The 22,285-nt window shown below is 49.1% G+C and overlaps 1 protein-coding gene across 5 annotated transcripts in view; it reads left to right on the forward strand.

Moving 5' to 3' along the window:
* Positions 1 to 1,177: 1,177 nt before the first annotated feature.
* The window catches only part of Zer1 (zyg-11 related cell cycle regulator), a 29,629-nt gene continuing 8,521 nt past the window's right edge, over positions 1,178 to 22,285 (forward strand). Inside the window, exons 1-8 of one of the 5 annotated variants that reach the window (XM_028756930.1) lie at positions 1,178 to 1,519; positions 12,780 to 13,015; positions 15,055 to 15,205; positions 15,287 to 15,723; positions 16,038 to 16,214; positions 17,961 to 18,075; positions 18,188 to 18,334; positions 18,637 to 18,810. In XM_028756930.1, the coding sequence (XP_028612763.1) occupies positions 12,858 to 13,015; positions 15,055 to 15,205; positions 15,287 to 15,723; positions 16,038 to 16,214; positions 17,961 to 18,075; positions 18,188 to 18,334; positions 18,637 to 18,810 (1,359 nt within the window). In that variant the 5' untranslated portion in view covers positions 1,178 to 1,519; positions 12,780 to 12,857. The other 4 variants (XM_028756935.1, XM_028756933.1, XM_028756931.1 and 1 more) reach the window with 4 other exon arrangements.

Here is a 22,285-nt window from a genome sequence, read left to right on the forward strand (position 1 = left end):
GATGCAGAGGCAGGCGGATTTCTGAGTTCGAGGCCAGCCTGGTCTACAGAGTGTGTTCCAGGACAGCCAGGGCTACACAGAGAAACCCTGTCTTGAAAAACCAAAAAAAGAAAAAAAAAAAAAAAAAGAAAAAAGAAAATGCATTCTAGGGTTGTGGAACTGCATAAGGAATTTGTGTTCGGAGGAGGCTATAGTAGAAATCAGAAGAAGCGGTGATGGGGCCAGTGAGATGGCCCAGCAGGTAAGGGTGCTCAGTACAAGCGTGGTGAGGACCGAGTTTGATCACTGGAACCAACATGGTGGGTGTAGAGAACTCTCTGCAGCAAACAGTTCTCTGATCTCCTACACATGTACATATGCACACACACTTATAAATAAATGGAAAAAATTATCTTAAAATGAAAAGGAGGTATAAAACTAGAGAGACTGTTCGGTTCCTAGCACCTACGTTGTGAAGCTTACTACTTTCTGTAACTTCAGCTTCATGGGCTCCAGGACTTTTGTCCTCAGCAGGCAGCTGCTGTCATGTGCATATACACCCCACTCACATATATACACATAATTAAAAATAATAAATAACAAAATGAAGCCGGGCAGTGGTGGTGCATTCCTTTAATCCCAGCACTTGGGAGGCAGGCAGAGGCAGGCGGATTTCTGAGTTCGAGGCCAGCCTGGTCTACAGAGTGAGTTCCAGGACAGCCAGGACTACACAGGTTTCGAAACCCTGTCTCGAAAAACAAACAAACGTAAAAATAAAAAAAGAAAGATAAAATGGCGGACAGTCGGGCACTATTGGAGGAAGAGAGAAACAACTGTTAAGAGATCCTTGGTGACTAGAAGAAAATGCAGTGGCCAAGATAGCCTCAGTCTTGCTATCTGACAGCTCCTGGGTAAATGGCCCTTTTCTTGAAGGAAAAGAGGAGGAGCACATTGAGGGGCAATGTGGTGGCTACGTCCAGACCGCCCAAAAGACGTCGGGTTGGGTGCCGAGTGAGTCAGCACTAACTAGGTAAGATGGAGTCGATCCTGTCCTGAACCTGCTCCTGCGAACCAGCCCCTCACTAGAAGGAACCCTGAAGGCTAACGTGGGGACTCAGGCCTCAGCTTGGGCAGGAGCAGCCCAGAAGGCCCGGAACCTTCAGCCGCCGCCGCCCACGTTCGCGGCGGGACCAGACAGGAGAACCCCTCCTCTGTTGCTAAGGGGCGGCCCGGAAGTGACGCTTTGTTGACAGCACACCCGCAGCCACAGGCTCTTCAAGCCGTCGGAGCAGGATCGGGGGGAGGGGCTGGGCCCAGAGCCAGCAGCCGGCGGCCCTCAGCCCAGCCGGCGGCCCGAGGGCAAGGGAACGGCCTCTGTCCCGGGCTCTGGTCGCTGCATTCCCGCCTTGCCCCGCCCCGCCGACCCGGACCGGATCCGACCTCCTGCGGCGCATTGGCCGCCGATTCCCCCGGGCCGCAGCCTCTGCTTGTAAGCCTGCGAAGCATCCTGTCTCCCGGTTGAGGGCCGCCCCCTCCTAGGGTACGTCCTAATGTCGAGCCAAGAGACGTACCTGCAGCCTTCTCTGACCACTGCCTCAGGGTCTAAGCATTGTCGCTGCGACTCCTTGCAGAGATCCACCACAGGTCAGTGGTGGGAGGCGCTCGTCGCCTACCACCCAGGTCTGAGGATTTTGCCTTGAAAATTGAGCTCTCTCTATAATGAGGACGATGCTCGCCCTTGCAAAATGGGGCTCAACGTAGGGCTTAGAAGCCTAGCCTCTGCCCCTCCTACCTGTTGGATGAGTTTAGGTCTCCTCCCAACCCCCCAAGCCGTGCTACTTAAAAGCTTAGGGATGGCTTGGCTCCTGGATTAGCTCCCAAAATGGGATGCCAAGGTACAAGATAGTGCAACAGGGTCGGAAAAGAGCGGGTGGGTTTGCAAGCTGAAGACCAGTGGTTCCCATAGGTGAGGTGAAACTGAAACTGACCGGTCTGGCTAGCTCTGGGTGGAACTTGATTTAGCTGCTCTTTAACCAGTCAAAGATCTCCTGTGTTTGCTTGTGCCCTGTGTGTGTGTGTATGGCAGAGACGGGGGGGGGTTGGGGGGACAGGGGTTTGGGGGTGGTGATGCCTAATGCCTGGGAAAAGCTGACTCAATGATGTTTCTGACAAAATGGTTCTCTTCAGTCTTCGAGTTAGGGTGACCTGAGGAGATAGCATTGAAAGGGGGTCACAGGAAGCTATGCTTCGACCAAGAGGTTCTTGTTAGATACAAAGGGTCGCTGTGCTTTGGCATATTCAGTAAATAAGCATACAACATGTTAGGTAGTCATAGGTGTCACGAAGAAAAGTAAACAGACAGAGACTGGGACCTTTGTATAGAATGTGGTCAGGGAAGGTCTCTAAGAAGGTTGCTGTCTAAGCAGAGATGAGTGAGGTAGAAAGTCATTACAGCTTTCCAGGGGCTCAGCATTCAGCAGCAGGCACAAAGGTCCTGTGGTGGCAAGAGAACCCACTTGGGTCGGAATGAAGGAGGCAGAGTGGGTGGAAGGAAATCAAGTGAGCACACACAGCAGCAGGGAGCACACTAGGGACTGGCTTGTGATGCAGGGTGGTAAGTGTTGAAATGTTGGAGAAGAATCAAAATTGTCTGAGGTGACAAGTAATCATTGTACTTCAGCCTTGTGTTCTAAGTGCCCTCTTGCTGTCTGTACTGAACATCCATGACAGAAATCTTTAAAAAGAAAGAAAGAAAGAAAGAAAGAAAGAAAGAAAGAAAGAAAGAAAGCAAGCAGATAGCATTGCAGGAAGTCATGTCACACTACTGTTTGCTTGTTGTTAAAATGTGAGCAAATGACCCTCTGCCTCAGTCTTCCCATCTGTAGAATAGGACTGGCAAGCTACACAGTGCATGTGTGGCAGTGTGGCATATGACAGTAAGGATCTGCCCATGGCACAGCCCTGCAGCCCTTGTTTCTAGCATCAGCTGGTGGCATCACCAACTCTGCCTGACTCCCCTGGCTCATAGAATTTGTTGGAATACTGGAGGGAGCTAAGTAGAACTTTATGACACCTCTTACTGGTAAAAGTAATGGTGTGTTCTCCGGGGTATCTGTGAACTTGGCCTTGATTTTTTTTTTTTAAGACAAGTTCTTACTCTGCAGTGAGACTGACAACTGCCTATGCAGCCCAGACTGACCTTGAACTCAGCAGTTCTCAGCATCCCAAAGGCTAGGACTGCAAACGTGAGCCACCAATTCCAGCTGGTAGCATTACATTTGTTTTATTTGTTTGTTTGTTTTGAGGTAAATTCATGTAGACCAGCCTAGCTTCAGTCTTGCTATGTAAAACAGTGTAGTCTTGAGTTCATAGAGATTGACCTGCCACTGCCCTCTGTTATAATTCCAGCAGATTATACGTGTGTATGTATCACTATGCCTGACCCAAAGAGGACTTTTAAAATCAAGCCCTGAAAATCCCAATTCTGTACCATAATATAAGCAAAATGTCTTCCAGACAGATTGGAAAGTACAATGTTAGTGTTGGGCCTATCTTTGGCACTGTGTGTGTGGTCAGATTTCAGGTAGAGGCTGTGGGTCCTGAAGGCACCTGGCACAGTCTTCGAGGAGAACAACTCCAGAACTTCCTCCTCACCCCTTGAGCCTAACTGTGTCATCAGGCCTGCACTGTTGGCTGAGCAGGGCCAGAGGATTTGAAAAGGAAAAGCCAAAGGGCAGCGGGTATGGCTGAGTGATAGAACTCGCCTCATGTGCATAAACCACTGGGCCATCCCGTGTACCACACAATTAAGTAACATGTAAGTGTAGGAAGCCAGCGCTTAGAAGACAGGAGCCTCAGTGGCAGAGAAAGCTTCTCTGACCAGGTCCCCAAACTAGCAACGTGGTGAACCAGGGCCTAGCACAGTTCTGCTGCCGGCTTATTGTATATATTTGCGTGAATCCATTGTTCCCTTTGCTCCTCGGTTTTCCCTGCTTTACACTGAGAATGGTGTCCTCCTCCTGCTGACTCTAGAGAGAGTGATGGGATGAAACAAGACACTGGTTGGAGAAGAGTTTGCCCTTTACTCAGACTCACAATGGTGAAGAACACTTGCTGTTACAGTTCGTACCACTAGGTTTGTGCAGGGCCATCTAGGGCCCATCATGCACAGGGCTACGCTTTGCCTCCAGGCGTTTGTTTGCTTTTAACAGTTACTTACCGAAGTATCATAGCACATTTGTGGAGGTCCAAAGACAATTTATAAGAGTTGATTCTCTTTCCACCATGAGGGACCTGGGGCTAGACTCAGATTTTCAGTCTTGGCAGGTGGCACCATTAACCACTGAGCATCTTACCACTAACCACTAACCACCTGCCTTTGGTGGGTGGGTTTTGTTTAGCCTCAGTGCTTCAGTTCTTGATTCCAGGAATGTGAGTGCAGAGACCTCTGTGGAGTCAGCTCTTTGGAGACCAACATCAAACCTGGTTCATTCACTGGAGCTGGGTTTATGGCTTCAGAAGTGAGCAAAGAGCTGGGGATGTGACTCAGACAGTAAGCATGCTTGCCTTGCAAACACAAGGACCTGAATTCAATCCCTAGCACCCATATACAAACACCATCTGGTGACATGCACTTGTAATCCCAGAGATGGAGAGACAGGTGGGAGGATCCCAGCTAGCCTGACACTCACTCTTTAATAGTAATGGAGGTCCTGTGACGCATGCAGGGTCCCAACTTTTAGGAAACTTCTAGCCCTGGTCCATGGTGCCCATAGAATCATTACCACAAAACCAGATCATTTGTGGTCAGTGCTCAAGGATGCTTGGAGTTGTAAGAAGGTAGTGATGGCAGAGAAGAGAAAGTGAGGCTTGTCTAAGTTGCCATGGGTGGCAGCACTGAGAACAGACCTGGAAACCTGAGGTCTGACCTACTGAGTGGAGAGCACATACCTATATACAGACTGTGCAGACGGCTTGGCACGCAGCCTCAGCTGCCACACCTGCAGGCTGTAGATAGAGCCCTGCCGCTTGAGGGTGGAGGCAGCTGGTACATATCAAGGACTGAGCAGTGTGGGTGGGCATTAGAAAGTGACTGCACAAGCAGAACTCAAACAGCCTGCCCCAGTAGTCTGGCCTTCCTCAGTGTGTGTGCATTGTTTCTTTATCAGGAGAGATAGCAACAGCCTGCTGGGCATGTAGTCCTTTCCCATTCTGTGTCTTCCCAGCACAGACCCTGCAGGCATAGTCTCTGGAGACTTCTATCTCTAACCTTCATCTGCACCTCTGTCCCCTAGAGTGCCCCTGGCACTTGTCTGGACTATCTTTATAGCAACTTTTTGTTCCTAATCTCCAGCCAAGGACCCATTCCTTCCTGGAAAGCATTCAACCTCTATAGAGGGTTCCCAGAGCTCATGGGTTAACATTTCTCAGGGTGGGCACTGCTCCAAGGTTTGGATCCTTTGGCTTCCCAGATTCTCTGCCCCCAGGTGTCAAGCTGTTGCTGTGGTTCCTTGCTTCCTCCTCTGGACATTGGTTAGTCTCTCTCTTTTTTTTTTTTTTTTGGTTTTTCGAGACAGGGTTTCTCTGTGTAGTCCTGGCTGTCCTGGAACTCACTCTGTAGACCAGGCTGGCCTCGAACTCAGAGATCTGCCTGCCTCTGCCTCCAAAGTGCTAGGATTAAAGGCGTGCACCACCACTGCCTGGCCCTTATTTATTATTTTATTTTTATTTTTCAGTTTTTTGAGACAGGGTTTCTTTTAGTAACAGCCCTGGATGCCCAGGAACTCTGTAGACCAGATTGGCCTTGAACTCAGAGGGATCCACCTGGCTCTGTCTCCCAAGCACTTGGACTAAGGGTGTGCACCCATGCCCACCTCGCTCTCTTCCTTTAGCTGGTTGGCTGGATGAATGGAGGTGTGTGATTGGTGAGCTCTTTAGATCTACAGTGTTACAATCTCAGGCTCCTTTTATGTTACTTATGGTTCTCAGTGTCACCTCTACCTCAGAGTGCCATCGTGAGGTTATATTGGCAACAGCAAACCTTTGTTCTGCCTAAATGCCAGGCACTAGTAGGCACCAAGGATGTGGGCGTGGGTGCAAGCTGCCAGTCTGTCCTCTGGAGCTGGCAGCTGGGAGGAGGGTCATAGACAAATTGTTATGCAAATGAATAGGTCTCTATTGGTACAGAGTACTGGGCTGTGATGTTTGGCTGGTTAAATAAGAAACTGTAGGAAGTAAATTCCGGAAGGAGCTGGGCATCCGTCTGGAAGCACAGAGGATGGAGGTGGTACAGCGGGGGTGGCTGCCTGGGGTCCTGTTGTTTTTCTCAGTCTTTTCTCCCACTGCCCTTCCCCCAGCATATCTTAAAGAGCCTGTAAGAAAAGAGACATAGGATTCTTCTACTCTGGTAGTCTATCAATTTCAGAGTCCAAATTGTCCCCAGTTGCCAGAATTCCAGATGACTGGAACCTGCCTTGAGAGTGAAAATCCTCCAAGGGGTGGAGTGGTAGGGTGTTGTGAGCCTCTAGGCTTTGATCCCAGATGAGGACAGCTCCTTCCTCCCAGCTCTCCCAGGACACTGCACCCCCGACTCCTTCAAGCTGAAGGGTCCACTCCTGGAGGAGGTGAACACTGATGGCACAATTCACCAGTTTGTTCTCTGGAGGCCTTTGGTTACCTGGGCAACTGATATTGTGGTGTTCCCTCCATGTGTGTAGCCCAGCCAGAGCAGGGTAGCTACCTGGGGCTGGGGCTCAGCCCTGCAGAAAAGGCACTTCTTTTCCAGCCAGTCACAAGGTTCCGCCATGACCCATAGGGACTCAGCAGTGCTCTGGGGACAGTGAACTCATGCTCAACCTCATGAGAATCACGTCCTGCAAGTCCACTGTGGCTCCTGCCATGGCATTTGTTGTTGAGACTTCCCTTTCCCCAAGCCCTGTGCTTAGTGTTCAGTACCACCCATGTTCAGTTCCCAGGAGCCATAGGTCTGGCTCTCGGTGCCTGCATCCCCTGCGCCCTAAGCTCTCAGCCACTGCACGTGTCTTTCTACCTCAGAACATTCAGGGGGCTCATCTCTTCGGTCTTATCTAAAATGTCAAACCTTCCCTGAAGCTCCAGCTCATAGTGACACAGGCCCTTCCTTTGTCCTTCAGAGCACTGTTCCTGAGATGTGACTGTATCTGTGTTCTTTTTAGGTAGCTGATTGTCTCCTTCTAGTGCCAGAATGTTTCACAGAGGCAGGACCTTGTCTGGTTTGTGGCTAGGTCTGTAATTACTGCAGGAACAGTCAACCTGCAGGGCTAGCTTGGTCTACAGATGGTGTACCAAGGCTACACAGAGAAACTCTGTCTCAAAAAAACAAAAACAAAACAAAAGAAAGAAAAAAAAAAGAAGAGAAGCAGGCAGCATGACATCTGTCCTCGGTTTATCAAGGAAATGGGAAATAAACTAACACCTGGATTGGAGCCATGGCAGTCTCAGCAAGAGCCTCCTAACGGGTGGGGCAGGGGTGCCTCCCTGGACTTCAGAATGGTAGAATGGGCTCTGGAAGAGGACTCAGACCGTGCTTTGTAGAGGCAGAACTCTCATTGGTTGAAACTGGACAATCCTAGCAGGTGGAGGGGGTACAAATATGGGGCTGCAGGGGACCAGGCCTGGGGCTCTTGCCATCCTGTGGAAGGAAGTAGGCTAGAAAAGGGTCAAGGAAATAAGGAAGCCGGAAAGATGGTCCCCAGCAGGGCTGGCCTCGATATGCTGCTTCCTCTGGTACCAGCATGCCGAAGGCCAGTCTGCAAGTGAGGAAGGTCCTAGGGATGTCCAGGCAACCCACCATTTGTGCCATCCCCAGAGAGTGTTACATTTCCACTGGGCCAGCTGAAGCATGGGTGGTGTGAAGGCCTGGGTCTAGGGAGACCAGACCCTACTTGACATAGAAGTGGGGGCCGTGTGCTGGCTGGAGGTGACTGTAATAGCTGCTCTTAAAGAAAAAAAGAAAAGTCAAAATAACAGGCCTCAGGGATGGCGCCGTGGTTAAAAGCACTTGTTTGAGTCCCAGAACCTACACAATGGCTCACAAACATCCATAACTCTAGTTCCAAGGGTCCCAGTGGCATCTTCTGCCTTTAAGGGTACCAGGCATGCATGTGGTACATGAACATACATGCAGACAAAACACTTAGACATCTTAAATATATAAGTAAATCTAAGAAAAAAATAACTGATTTATTATTATTATTTTTAAAGTACATACTATTCATACAGAGAGGTTCAGTTCCTAGCACCTGCATCAGGCAGCTGGCAGTGACCTCAAACCCCACCTCTCAGGGCTTTGTCATTCTCTTCTGACCTCCGTGTGCACCTGTACTTGTGAGTATATATCCCCCCCCCATTAACGTAAGTTAATTTTAGGGCATAATGACACATGCCTTTAATTCTAACAGCTCTGTGAGCTCAAGGCCATCTGGTTTATCTAGAGAGTTCCAGGCCAATCAACTCTCTGTAGTGAGATCTTGTTTATAAAATAAAATGAATTAAATCTTAAAACAACAACAAGAAAAGAATAGCTGAATCTTAATTTTTCCCACCAAATATGGAATCCAGTGTCTCACACATTCGAGGCAAGTACTCTACCACTGAGTATCCCACCTTTTTATTTTTAAATATTTTGGTTTTTTAAAATAATTATATATATACATATATATATATACATATACATATACATATACATATACGAAGATGTCAGATCACCTGGAACTGGAATTACAGGCAGTTGTGAGCTACCATGTAGGTGCTGGGAATTGAACCCAAGTCCTCTGGAAGAGCAGCTAGTGCTCTTAACCACTGAGCCGCCTCTCCAGCCCCCATTTTTATTTTATTAATACATGGCTATGCTAAGCTGCTCAAGTTGGTCCTGAGCTAGTCATCCTCCTATTTCAGCATCCCCAGTGCAGGCAATGTTGTCTCTTGCCTTGTGTCCTGAGTAACTTAAAAGGCTCAGGAGTGGACATGGTACCCCAAAGCTAAGCCCCAACCCATTTGGAACCTTCCTCTAAGGCAGTAGTTGTCAACCTTCCTGATGCTATGACCCTTAAATACAGTTCCTCATGTTGTGGTGACCCTCAGTCTTAAAATTATTTTCTTTGCCACTTTATAACTGTAATTTTGCTTCTATTATGAATCATAATGTAAATATCTGGGCTTTCTAATGGTCTTAGGTGACCCCTGTGCAAGGATCATTCCACGCTCCCAAAGGGGTCACAATGCACAGTTGAGAACTGCTGCCGTAAGGGATGATGTGACAGAGCCAGAGACCAGTTTGTACAGAGTAGCCTTGAGTCTCTGAGCTTCCATATCCTTATCTGTCAACACAACCAGAGCTCATTCACTGTGTGCTGTGGGAAGCACTGTCCCAGAACTATCTCCTCAACTCCTCCAGCCCTGGCAGAAGAATTATCATCCTCATGTTTCCCAGATGAGGACACTGTTATCTGGAGAAGTGACATTGTTTACTAGTAAGTTACGGAATGGAGTCAGAGCAGAGACCTAGCTGCCTGACTGTAGAACCTGTGCTTGTGGAAGGCTGTTGGGAATTAATCCCAAATCTCATACATGGTAAGCATAGGCTGTACCACTGCACTACATCTCCCGAACATTAAAACTTGTCTGAAGTTCAGTATCCACAAGGGATTGAGTTGAAGACTGGGTTGGGTACCAAAATCCACAGATGCTCAAGGTGTTTATCTACATAGTATTGTACTCACACAGAGCCAAGCTTAGATTCTCTGCAAGAACACCCTGAACTATACCATCTCTCCAGCCTCTCGGAATTGTTTCCTGTTCACTTAAGTGTAATAGGAAGGTTCAGGTTCAGTTTGCAATTTCTCCAGCCAGTGTTGACACTGTGTTAACTGGCTTACCACTGGAATGCGTCCAGACCTCTTTCAAGTGTGGATCCCTTTGGTTGGTGCCAGAATGTTTTGGTTTGTTGTTTGAGACAGGTTCTCTCTGTGTAGTCCTGGCTGTCCTGGAGCTTTCTATATAGACCAAGCTGGCCTTGAACTTATAGTTAACCACCTGCCTCTGCTTTCCAAGTTCTAGGACTAAAGGTGTGTGTCACCATGCCTGGCTGGTGCCAACCAATTTTAATCTGTTATAGAATTCTAATATGTGTGTGAATGTTACAGTGGAGACACCTGTGAGTCCACTGAGAGGAAAGACCTGAAACTCGTCTGCACCCAGAAACTTCCTTCAAGTACACATGCGCACATATCCTTGCTAAGGAGACAGGCCCATCCCAACATAGACGCCCTGTGTATTAGCAAAAGGGAGCACACCTGGAGCAAATGCAATGTCGTCTTGCTTCTTACCCCTCCCTGTTACACTGTGAGGATCATCCAAGTGGTTGACTGTGCTCTCAGTGCTGTATGGCAGTAAACATACTGTAGTTATCCCCTGAAATGTCAGTGGACATCCAAGGGTCTCTCTGAGGGTCATCACGTAGAGTACTACTTTGAATGTTCGGTGTATTTTCAAAGGTTTATTTATTGCTAGGTATGTGTGAGAATGTAAGTAGCACCTGCCACAGTCCCTGCATGGAGATCAGAAGGCAACTCTGGGTGTCTGTTGTCTCTTCCACTGTGTGTTCTGGGGCTTGAACCTAGGTCTTCAGGTTTGCATGGCAGATACCTTTGCCCACAAGCCATCTCACTGGCTCTGTTTGCACACCTACAGAGCACCTCTGTTGGGTATATCCTGTAGGCAGACTTGCTAAATCTTGAAAGTACATACCCGTTCAGCATCAGTCAATATTGTTGAGCCATCTCCAGTTACTGCCCAGGTCACACTGCTTTACAGTCCCACCAGCATCCTGTCTTAACCAGGGCTTGGTGTCTGCAGTAGAGCTGGCCGCCGGCTGTGGGAAATGGCATCTCATTGTGGGTTGGTGTGCATTTTGCTGCTGCTGATGGAGCAAGATGAGTGCCCTTCAGGAAGCAGCCGTCTGTCAGGAGGCACCCGTTCGGGTGTTGTGCCATCTTTACACTGGTGCATTTAGTACATCTCTCCTTATGGTCTACAGAATGTTGACTCTGTGTTTTGAATGTACGGGCCTAAGGGCGTGCACCACCATGCCTGGCTGGTGCCGAGCATTTTAAATCTCTTTATTGATTTACATTCACATGTGAGTGTTCACAGTGAAGACACCTGTGGGTCCACTCAGAGGAAGGGCCAGATATGCTTTATAGTCTGTGGCTCCCTTCTCTTCCTCTTCCTTCTTCCTCTCCTTCCCCCCCCCCCTTCCTCCCTACTCCTGGAATCTCCATTATGCTACCAAGGCTTGAACTGATCCTCTTAAGGTGGGATAAAGCCCTCCCAAAGCCTGGGATTGCAGGCACATTCCTAAGCTCAGTCTGTCAGTATCTTTCTGTGAAAACATTGCCTACAATTATGTCATAATGTGCACCTTTAGGCCTGTAGTGTATTTGGAATTAACTTTTGTATATGTATGAACAGAAACTTCTTCACTCTGGTGCATACCAGCTTTTTCTGTCTTGTGATTGGCATTTTTGAGGTGTGTTAAGAAACCTTAGGGGCATGTCTAGAGAACTGGCTCAGTTGTTAACAGCACTTGCTCTCGCAGAGGACCTGGATTTGGTTCTCAGCACCCACATGGTGGCTCACTACCATCTATAATCCCAGTTCTAGGAGATCTCTTTCCTGAGCTATATGGACGTGGACACTGCATCCCCTAGAATTGGAATTCTGGTACCATGTAGGTTCTGGGAATTGACCCCAGGGCCTTTGCAAGAACAGTAGGTGGTGACCACCAAGCCATCTCTCTAGCCATCAAGACTTTACATTACAAAGTAACAATTTCAGTGTAATTTACAGGCAGCACATTCCAGCCATTTAAAGTATTCAGTGAATACAGTATGGCAACACTCCCAAAGGGAAGCTCATCCCAAGAGTGGTCACTCCCATTTTTCCCAAGGCTGGTCTCGGTCTCTCTCTCGCTCTCGCTCTCTCTCGCTCTCTCTCTCTCTCTCTCTCTCTCTCTCTCTCTCTCTCTCTCTCGCTCTCTCGCTCTCTCGCTCTCTCTCTCTCTCTCTCTCTCTCGCTCTCTCTCTCTCTCGCGCTCGGTCTCTCTCTCTCTCTCTCTCTCTCTCTCTCTCTCTCTCTCGGTGGGTGGGGGGGATTAAAGTACACACTTGCAGGGACTCCATGCAGAGACTGTGGCAGGTGCTACTTACATTCTCACACATACCTAGCAATAAATAAACCTTTGAAAATACACCGAACATTCAAAGTAGTACTCTACGTGATGACCCTCAGAGAGACCCTTGGATGTCCACTGACATTGCAGGGGATAACTACAGTATGTTCACTGACATTGCAGGAGATAACTACAGTATGTTCACTGCTGGGATTAAAGGCATGCGCCACCACCGCCCAGCTACGGCTGGTCTCACTTATCCATAGATTTGTCCTTTGTGGCTGTCCACGGATTGTAACCTTCATCATTGGTTTCTTCAGTTAGCATGACCCAGTGTTATATGAGAACTTTTTGTGACTGAATGATATTCAACATTTTATTTAGTCAGGGACTCACTCTATAGCTCAGGCTGGTCTGGAACTCCTGATCCTCTTGCCTCTGCCTCCCAGATTCTGGGATTACAGGCTTGAACAGCCTAAATTTTAAAATCTTAGTTTGAATATGATAGATGGATGGGGCTTCCCTTTCCCCACTCAAGAAGTAGACACAGGCTCTTCTCTGTATCTCATTTGGCTGCTTTTCTCCTTCCCAGGCTGTGGCTCTGCCAATGATCTTGTGATTATCGGTAATTCATAGTTGCCCTTGTGGGCCCTTGCTGCCTTCTCCCAGCATGGCGTCCGACACACCTGAGTCCCTGATGACCCTCTGTACTGACTTCTGTCTCCGCAATCTTGATGGTACCCTGGGCTACCTGCTGGACAAGGAGACCCTGCGGCTGCATCCAGACATCTTCTTGCCCAGTGAAATCTGTGACCAGCTGGTCAATGAGTGAGCAAGGGTCTCCCCAGGGCTGGGGCAGGGTTGGAGCCTAGTATGAAGGGTGAAGTGTGAGCTGGAGATGAAGACTGTATGTTCAGATCAGGGCAAGGGGAAGTGACCGTGACAGTAAGGGATAACAGCGGTGTGTATATGTGACCAGAGATATGGTACATAGGTGGCACACATGAAGGAACGGATATACATGGAACATTATGCAGCACAGAACATGTGTGTGAAACACATGTCTGTGATTAGGGGTAAGTTAGTACAAAATCCTGCATGTAAATCAAGGCATTATGTGCTACCCTGTGTGTGCGCTCATATCTGTGCCTGCACCTCTGAACTAAGTACACAATAAACATGTGTGTCAAGATCAGAACAGTAGACCTGTGATCAGAGACTGAATCATGCAGATAATCTTTATACAGCCTCCTGGTGGGTACTCACTGCTCTGGGAGCCCACAGCACAATATGCATATCCTTCCTAAACACTTAGTTTTATGCTAGTTACCCCAGAGGGAAACCATAGGATTAAAGAGTTTCACAGCCAGGTGGGAACCAAGGGAAGCAAGCAAGCTCATGATGTTTTCTCAGTATTCAATATGGCCCAGGCATGATGTTGGACCCTTTGTCAGCCTAACACCGGAGCCAAGTGCATCTCACAGACAGAAAGTCTAGGGAAGTTCAGTTATGTGTGAGGGCTCCCGGGTGGAGGCAGCCTAGCATCTGAAATGCTGTGGGTCATGAGATGCTCTGTGTGCTGAGAGCTTCCAGGTCTTTGTTTCCTCCTCCTTCCTTCTTTTGTTTGTTTCTGGGTTGTGCTTTTGTTTTTGTTTTTAAACAAAGAGGGTTACACTCTTCCTTGGCTGGCCTGGAACTCACTTTATAGATGAGTCTAGCCTCAAATGTAGTGATCCACCCAGCTATGCCACCCAAATGCTGGAGTTAAAGATGTGCAATACCAGGCCTGCCTCTTTTTGGTTTTGTTTTTTGAGACAGGGTTTCTCTGTGTAGCCCTAGCTGACCTGAAACTCACTCTGTAGACCAGGCTGGCCTCCAACTCCCCCTGCCCCCCAATTGGCTCTTTTCTTTTCAGACGATTCATTTATTTATTTTATGTATATGAATATTCTGTCTTCAGACACACCAGAAGAAAGTATTGAATCCCATTACAGATGGTTGTGAGCCACCATGTGGTTGCTGGGAATTGAACTCAGAACCTCTGGAAGAGCAGCTAGTCCCCTTAACTGCCCAGCCATCTCTCCAGCCCTCTTTCTTTTTCAAAAGGGGCACCATGTAGGTGCTAGGAACTAAACACTAGTATTCTGCAAGAATAAGTATTTTTTAAAAAGATTTATGTATTTTATGTATATGAGTACACTGTCAATCTTTTCAGAAACACAACAAGAGGGCATCAGATCCCATTGCAGATGGTTGTGAGCCACCATGTGGTTGCTGGGAATTGAACTCAGGACCTCTGGAAGAGCAGTCGGTGCTCTTAACCACTGAGCCATCTATCCAGCCCAAGAACAAGTATTCTTAACAGTTGGACCATCTCTCTAAGCCCCAGGCCTAGGATTCATGCACAAATGGGAGTCTTGGCTAGATAGGATTACACTGACAGCTCAAACTCTGCCCACTAGGCAGCTGTAAGTACAAAACCATTTTACCTGATTTGCCTGCCCTGGAAGGGCACCAGAGGCTACTATGGAAAGATAAATCTAGACAGTGGTGTGGCTAAGGTCAGTGTACTCCAGGTTTGATGTCGTGCACCTAGGAAGAGGGGTTACAGGTGTTTAGGCAGACTGCTAGAAGGAAGTACTTGGGACTTGGTGTCCCTTTGTTTCACTGTATCACTGGTGGTCACCCTGATGACCACCTTTAGATTCCTGTACTCTGGGGCATATGGATAGTCAGAATCTAAGTAGATGCTGTGGAGAGGTGGCTGTTGCCTGGGTGATGTCATAAGCCCTCAAGCATGTGATGTGGCTTCCAATGGCAGCCCAGGCATCTACATACTTCCTGAGCTAGGCTTGCTTCTCTCGAAGGTATGTGGAGCTGGTGAGTGCTGCCTGCACTTTTGAGCCACATGAGACCTTCTTCAGCCTCTTCTCAGACCCCCGCAGCACTCGGCTCACTCGGATCCACCTCCGTGAAGACCTGGTGCAGGACCAGGACCTGGAAGCCATTCGCAAGCAGGTGAGACCCCAACCACCCCAGAAGCCAAGCCTGGGGTGGCTCAGGGTGGGCAGAGGAGCTGAGGCTGGTATGCTACTCCAGGACCTGGTGGAGCTATACCTGACCAACTGCGAGAAGCTGTCTGCCAAGAGCCTGCAGACGCTGCGGAGCTTCAGGCACAGTCTGGTGTCCTTGAGCCTCTTCGGCTGTGCCAACATCTTCTATGAGGAGGACAACCCTGGCGGCTGTGAGGATGAGTGCCTGGTCAACCCGACGTGCCAGGTGCTGGTCAAGGACTTCACCTTCGAGGGCTTCAGCCGCCTGCGCTTCCTCAACCTGGGCCGCATGATTGATGGCATCCCAGTGGAGTCACTGCTTCGGCCGCTCAACTCCCTGGCCGCCTTGGACCTCTCAGGCATCCAAACAAGTGATGCCACTTTCCTAACACAGTGGAAGGACAGTCTGATGTCCCTTGTTCTCTACAACATGGACCTTTCAGATGACCACATCCGTGTCATTGTTCAGCTGCACAAGCTGCGGTGAGCTGACCATTCAGCAACCAGGGCTGGAGTTGCAGGGTGGGGTTTGGGGAGCAGTGCGAAGCAGAGGATAGAAGAAAGGTGTTGTCAGTCCTGGGTCCATCAGCCACAGCAAGGGAGCCCTTGCATGGAACATGGAGAGAGCCCACTGTTTAGACCACACACTGTAGCTAGTTGAGGGCAATTTAGAGCACCCAAGTCCCAGCAGAATGTTTCTGCAGAATTCCCTGGAGAAGCTGTGGCGGGTATGGGCCCTTCCCTGCTGTGGCCTGAAGGAGTAAGCTCCTGACATGTGGCCCCTACCTGCCCTCCAGCCACCTGGACATTTCTCGAGACCGCCTCTCCAGCTACTACAAGTTTAAGCTGACTCGGAAGGTGCTCAGTCTCCTGGTGCAGAAGCTGGGGAACCTGATGTCACTGGACATCTCTGGTCACATGATCCTAGAGAACTGCAGCGTCCCCAAGACAGATGAGGAGGCAGGGCAGATCAGGTGGGTACCTAGCTCTGCTGCTGGGCGGATGCCACTCACCAAGCAACGACCAAGTGCTGTGTGTGCCAAGTACTGTGCAAGTCAGTGAGGCTGGTGTGGTAAGCACACCTTCAGTCATAGTACAGCAGAGACAGGGCGTGCTCATCTCTGTGGGGTTGAGGCCGGTTAGGGCTGCATAGCTTCAAAAGGGGGTGGAGTGGCTAGAGAGAAGGCTCAGCCGTTTAGAACTCTTGTTCTTCTAGAGGGCTCAGGTTCAAGTCCCGGTTCCCACATGGAGGCTCACAACCTGTCTGTAAGTCTAGTTCCAGGAGACCTGACATCCTCTTCTGGCCTCTGCAGGCACCGGGCACACACAGAGTACAACATATATCCAGGCAAAACACCCAAACCCCACAAAGTTAAATAATCATTTAAAAAAAAAAAAAAAGTCAAAGGCCAGTGAGATGCCTCGGCATATTCAGGTCCTTGTCACCAAATCTGATACCCTGCTTTCTGTCCCTAGAGCCCACTCCTACAAATTGTCTGCTGATTTCTTTCTTTTTTTTTTTTGGTTTGGTTTGGTTTTTTGAGACAGGGTTTCTCTGTGTAGCCCTGGCTGTCCTGGAACTCACTCTGTAGACCAGGCTGGCCTTGAACTCAGAAATCCGCCTGCTTCTGCCTCCCACGAGCTGGGATTAAAGGCATGCGCCACCACTGTCTGGCTGTCTGCTGATTTCTATATGAGTGTGAGCACTCAAGTGTGAAAGGCACATATTCACACACATTCAATAAACTTGAAGGAAGGAAGGAAGGAAGGAAGGAAGGAAGGAAGATGGTGGGGGTGGTGGGGAACAAGATAGGCCCTGCTGCGCGCCCGCCGGGGGGGGAGTCATTCTGGGCACTGGTGGGGAAGTGTACACTCAGGACTCCCTGAAGCCTTCTGAGTTTGTTGAAGAGGTCACATTGCAGCATGGGATCAATCTGGATCAATCTGTACTGAGACCTAAATGCATAAGAAACCAACAGCACGCCGGGCAGTGGTGGCGCACGCCTTTAATCCCAGCACTTGGGAGGCAGAGGCAGGTGGATTTCTGAGTTCGAGGCCAGCCTGGTCTACAGAGTGAGTTCCAGGACAGCCAGGACTACACAGAGAAACCCTGTCTCAAAAAACCAAAAAAAAAAAAAAAAAAGAAACCAACAGCACCAGGCATGATGGAATGCTGGGGACCAGCAGGCCCAGGCTACTGCTGTCCCTAGGTGGTCCATGGCTGAGCCGAGCCTCTGTGAACTAGTGCTGAGGTCTCACGTCAGCCCAGCCACTGTGACTGCCTCCAGTCCCCCTCGGCCGCGTTTAGTTTTGTATGGCAGAGGAGCTTATCTTTGCTTGTTAGCAAAATGTGTCCCGGTTAGAATGGCAGGTGATGCCTTTCAAAGGTGGCAGTGGTGACAGCTCGCAACCTGTGTTCTACACTGTCCCTCCCACCCTTCAATCAAGAAGTGGGAGCTGGAATGTAGCCCAGGTGGCACAGAGCTCTGACTTTGATCCACAGCACAGCACTCAGCATGGAAGCATGCATCTGTGTCCCAGCACTTGAGAGGTGGGGCAGGAGGACCAGGGATTGAAGGCCAGGCTTAACTGCACAGTGCATTGGGCAGGGACAGGATGCGATTAGAAGGCCTTGTTTCTCCATGGATGGAGTACCTAGTCCATGGGGAGCCCAGGCTAGGTCTGATCAGGTAGCCAACTCTGGCATGCTCTTTCCCTAGCACCGAACCGTCCAAGAGCAGCATCATGCCTTTTCGGGCTCTGAAGAGGCCACTGCAGTTCCTTGGGCTCTTTGAGACCTCCCTGTGTCGTCTCACACACATTCCAGCGTACAAAGTAAGAGTCGGAGTGGGGAGGAAGAAGTGGCCAGGTACCGCACAGCACTGAGTCTGGGGTCCCATTACCTACCTGGCCTCTCTTGGGTTGTCCTGACATGTTCCATCACTAGGTAAGTGGTGACAAAAATGAAGAACAGGTGCTGAACGCCATCGAGGCCTACACAGAGCACCGGCCTGAGATCACTTCCAGGGCCATCAACCTGCTGTTTGACATTGCACGCATTGAACGCTGCAACCAGCTTCTGCGGGCTCTGAAGGTCAGCAGAACCCAAGGCCTTCAGGCTCCCAGATATCGCTGCCCTCCTCTGCCCTTCTGCACCCAGCCCTGATCCCAGGGGAACAGGCAGCCTTGCCTTGCAAACCTCTACCCTTGGCAGTGCCTGGCCTCCCTGCCAGCCTGTTGAGGCCCTGCCCTAGTTCCTGCTCCTCATGTCTCACAGGAGAGCAGGTCTAAGGTCAGCCTTCCCTAGAGAAGCCAGCGTGACTCATAGAGCCCAGGCTGTTCTCAACGGCCTCTGGCAGCACCCCAGCCCCAGCCCCCACCCCTGTGTTCACACAGCTGGTCATCACAGCCCTCAAGTGTCACAAGTATGACAAGAACATTCAAGTGACCGGCAGTGCCGCCCTCTTCTACCTGACCAACTCTGAGTACCGGTCAGAGCAGAGTGTTAAGCTGCGCCGGCAGGTCATCCAGGTGGTGCTGAATGGCATGGAGTCCTACCAGGAGGTGACGGTGAGCCCCCTGCCTACTGTGGCCTGCATGCTTTGGCCCAGTACCCCTTCCTGCCTCCCAGGGTCCCAGACACATAGGTCTCCCAGGCTTAGCCACTGGCCCTTGCCTGTTCTCGCACAGTTGCTGTCACAGAAACCTGCCCCTGGCACACAGGGTCCCCAGAAGCTGGCTTCAACTACAGTCCCCTGCCCATGGCTACCCACCTCTGCCCTCTGTGCTCCAGCCTTGCCATCTACTCTGCCCCTCGCTCCCTGTCACTGTGTGTGTGTGTTTGGGGGGGGGTCTAGTACCTAATTGGTTTGTTTTTTTTAAAGATGTATTTATCTTATTTATATGAGTACTCTGTTGTTCTCTTCAGACACATCAGAAGATGGCATCAGGTCCCATTACAGATGGTTGTGAGCCACCATGTGGTTGCTGGGAATTGAACTCAGGACCTCTGGAAGAGCAGTCAGTGCTCTTAACTGCTGAGCCATCTCTCCAGCCCCTAGTACCTGTTTTTAATTATAAAATAATAAAAACCATTTACCATAGAACAGTTAACAAAGACATGAAAGCCACGTAAAACCCCACTACACACGTAGCCTTCTGTATTCTAAAGTGTGGTCTGTGCATGGGAATTTAGAGACCGGGTCATTTCCAGCACTCTGTATGTTGTGTGTGTGTAATATGGATGCCATTTGTTTCGTTCTATTTTGTTTTCTTCTCTTTTGAGACAGGGTCCCAATCCGTAGCTCACTCCTGGAAGTCTTTACATGAACCAGGCTAGCCTTGAACTCACAGAGCTCTGTCTGCCTCTGCTCCCAGGATTGAGTAACAATGTGCACCACACACCACATCGTTACTTCAGCGATCACCAGTGCTGGGACTAAAGGCGTGGTGTGTTTGAGTTCCGCTTTAAAGATGTGACTCACCCAAAAGAGAAAAAGAATGGGAATCAGGCATACCGGCTTTGCCTGTGACGCCAGCCTCAGGAAACTGAGGCAGGATTGAGGTCTGGGCTTCAGAGTCAAACCCTCTCTCAAGAAGAAAATGGGGCAAGGAGAGATGGTTCAGCAATTAAGAGCCCTGGCTACTGTTGCCTAGGACCCAAGTATCTCACTACCATCTGTAACTCCAGTCCCAGGGATGCAGCACCCTCTTCTGGCCTCCATGGGCACTGCATGCATTCAGTACACAGACCTATGCTAGCAAAACACCTACATACATAAAATAAAAATCAAGAAAGCAAAGAAGTTGTTGGGTGGTGGAGCACTCCTTTAGTCCCAGAACATAGGAGGCAGAGTCAAGCAGATTTCTGGAGTTCCAGGCTAGCCTGATCTACATAGTGAGTTCCAGGACAGCCAGGGCTACACAGAGGAACCTCTCAAAACAAACAAACAAACAAACAAACAAACAAAAAACACCAACAAAGGAGCTAGGACAGTAGTTTTCTGCAAAAAATGGTGACAAATAAACACTGTAAAGGGTTCCCTTTAAACTTTAAGGCCAAGGCAGAAACAGGAAGTCTCTCTGAGTTTGAGGCCAGTTTCATCTACAGTGAGTTCCAAGACAACCAGGGCTTCACAGAGAAACCCTGTTTCTTTTCTTTTATTTATTTATTTATTTATTTATTTTGTTTTTTTCGAGACAGGGTTTCTCTGTGTAGCCCTGGCTGTCCTGGAACTCACTCTGTAGACCAGGCTGGCCTCGAACTCAGAAATTCGCCTGCCTCTGCTTCCCAAGTGCTGGGATTAAAGGCGTGCGCCACCACTGCCCGGTGAAACCCTGTTACAAACAAGAAAAAAAAAATTAAAATAAGCTTTCTCAAATGGCCAGGGGTATAGCTCAGTGACAGAGCGCTTGCCTAGTGGGTGCAAAGCATGATGTCCAGGGCTCAGTTCCCAGCATTGCAAAAATGTATGTGCATGCGTCTTGTATGCTAAAGGGAAAACTAAGATGTTGCCTAAGGGGCCATACTCTCTAAATAGTGTGGTCAATAAGGCATGGTGAATGAAAATATTTAATAAAGAAGAACATAGGGCTGGGTAGATGGCTCAGTGGTTAAAAGCACTTGTGACAAGCACATGGCAGGTGTATCTCTGTGAGTTCGAGGCCAGCCTGGTCTATAGAGCAAGTTTCAGGACAGCCAGGGATACACAAAGAAACCCTGTCTGGAAAAATCAAATCAAAACAAAACAAACAAACAAATGTACTGTTACCCCTGCAGAGTACATGGGTTTAGTTGCCAACACCCATTTGGTAGTGGCTCACAATTGGCTGTAACTCCAGGTCCAAGGGGTCCAGGACTTTCTGACCTCGACCTCCCCAATCACAATGCATGGTACATATATATGTGTATGTGTGTGTATATAGAACATGGTACATATACATATATATGCATATAGGTAAAACACTCATACACATTATATATATATATACATATATATATATATATATATTTATGTTTTTTTTTTTTTTTTTGGTTTTTCGAGACACAGGGTTTCTCTGTGTAGTCCTGGCTGTCCTGGATCTCACTCTGTAGACCAGGCTGGCCTGGAACTCAGAGATCTGCCTGCCTCTGCCTCCCAAGTGCTGGGATTAAAGGCATGTGCCACCACCGCCTGGCACATAAAATAAATTTAAAAACACCAAATCCATGTTTACGAAAGAAGGAGAGGCCAGCACATGATGATCAGTGCTATACGTGCATTGTCATTGTCGACATACAGGTTGGGACAGAACAACTGAGGGGCCACAGCCAGACGCCTGTGCACTGCTGGCGGCAGTACAGGCTACACAGCCATCTGGATAATATCCTGGTGCTGTCTAGCAACATGAGTATGTGTCCACTTACACCTTCTGATCCAGAGAGCTTTAAAGCACTGTCTGCTCTTCCAGAGGTCCTGAGTTCAATTCCCAGCAACCACATGGTGGCTCACAACCATCTACAATGGGATCCAGTGCCCTCCTCTGGTGTGTCAGAGAGCCCTCAAGCAAGCCAGGCTCAGTGGAGGCAAAAGGATCAGAAGTTCAGTGTCATCTTCTGCTGTGTTTGAAGCCAGCCTGGAGTACATAAGACGCTCTCAAGGAAGCAAACCCAGAAATGCCCCTAGCCATGTGTACCTTGGTGCAGCTGTGTGACGGACACCAGGGCACATGTGTGAGACATTATGGACGATGGCCACAAGTCCATTAGTGGGAGAGTCGATAGGCAAATGGAGTGTCATGAGAGAATAGTAGACTGCCAGGAGCATTCAGCTGCATGTAACACAGTGCTGAGCTATGACCGTGGCTTCCTCGGAAGGGAGGACAGGGTCTGATGATCAGGAGGGAACTTGGGGGTTGGCAGTGTTGTTTCTTAGCATAGGTAGTGGTTACATGGATTTTTAAAATAATTATATACTCTACAAAATTTTCACGTTTTAAAAACCTTTCCTAGCCGGGCGGTGGTGGCGCACGCCTTTAATCCCAGCACTTGGGAGGCAGAGGCAGG

Source organism: Grammomys surdaster, unplaced genomic scaffold (assembly GCF_004785775.1).
Source record: "Grammomys surdaster isolate TR1022 unplaced genomic scaffold, NIH_TR_1.0 126133, whole genome shotgun sequence".
Taxonomy (NCBI): Eukaryota; Metazoa; Chordata; class Mammalia; order Rodentia; family Muridae; genus Grammomys; species Grammomys surdaster.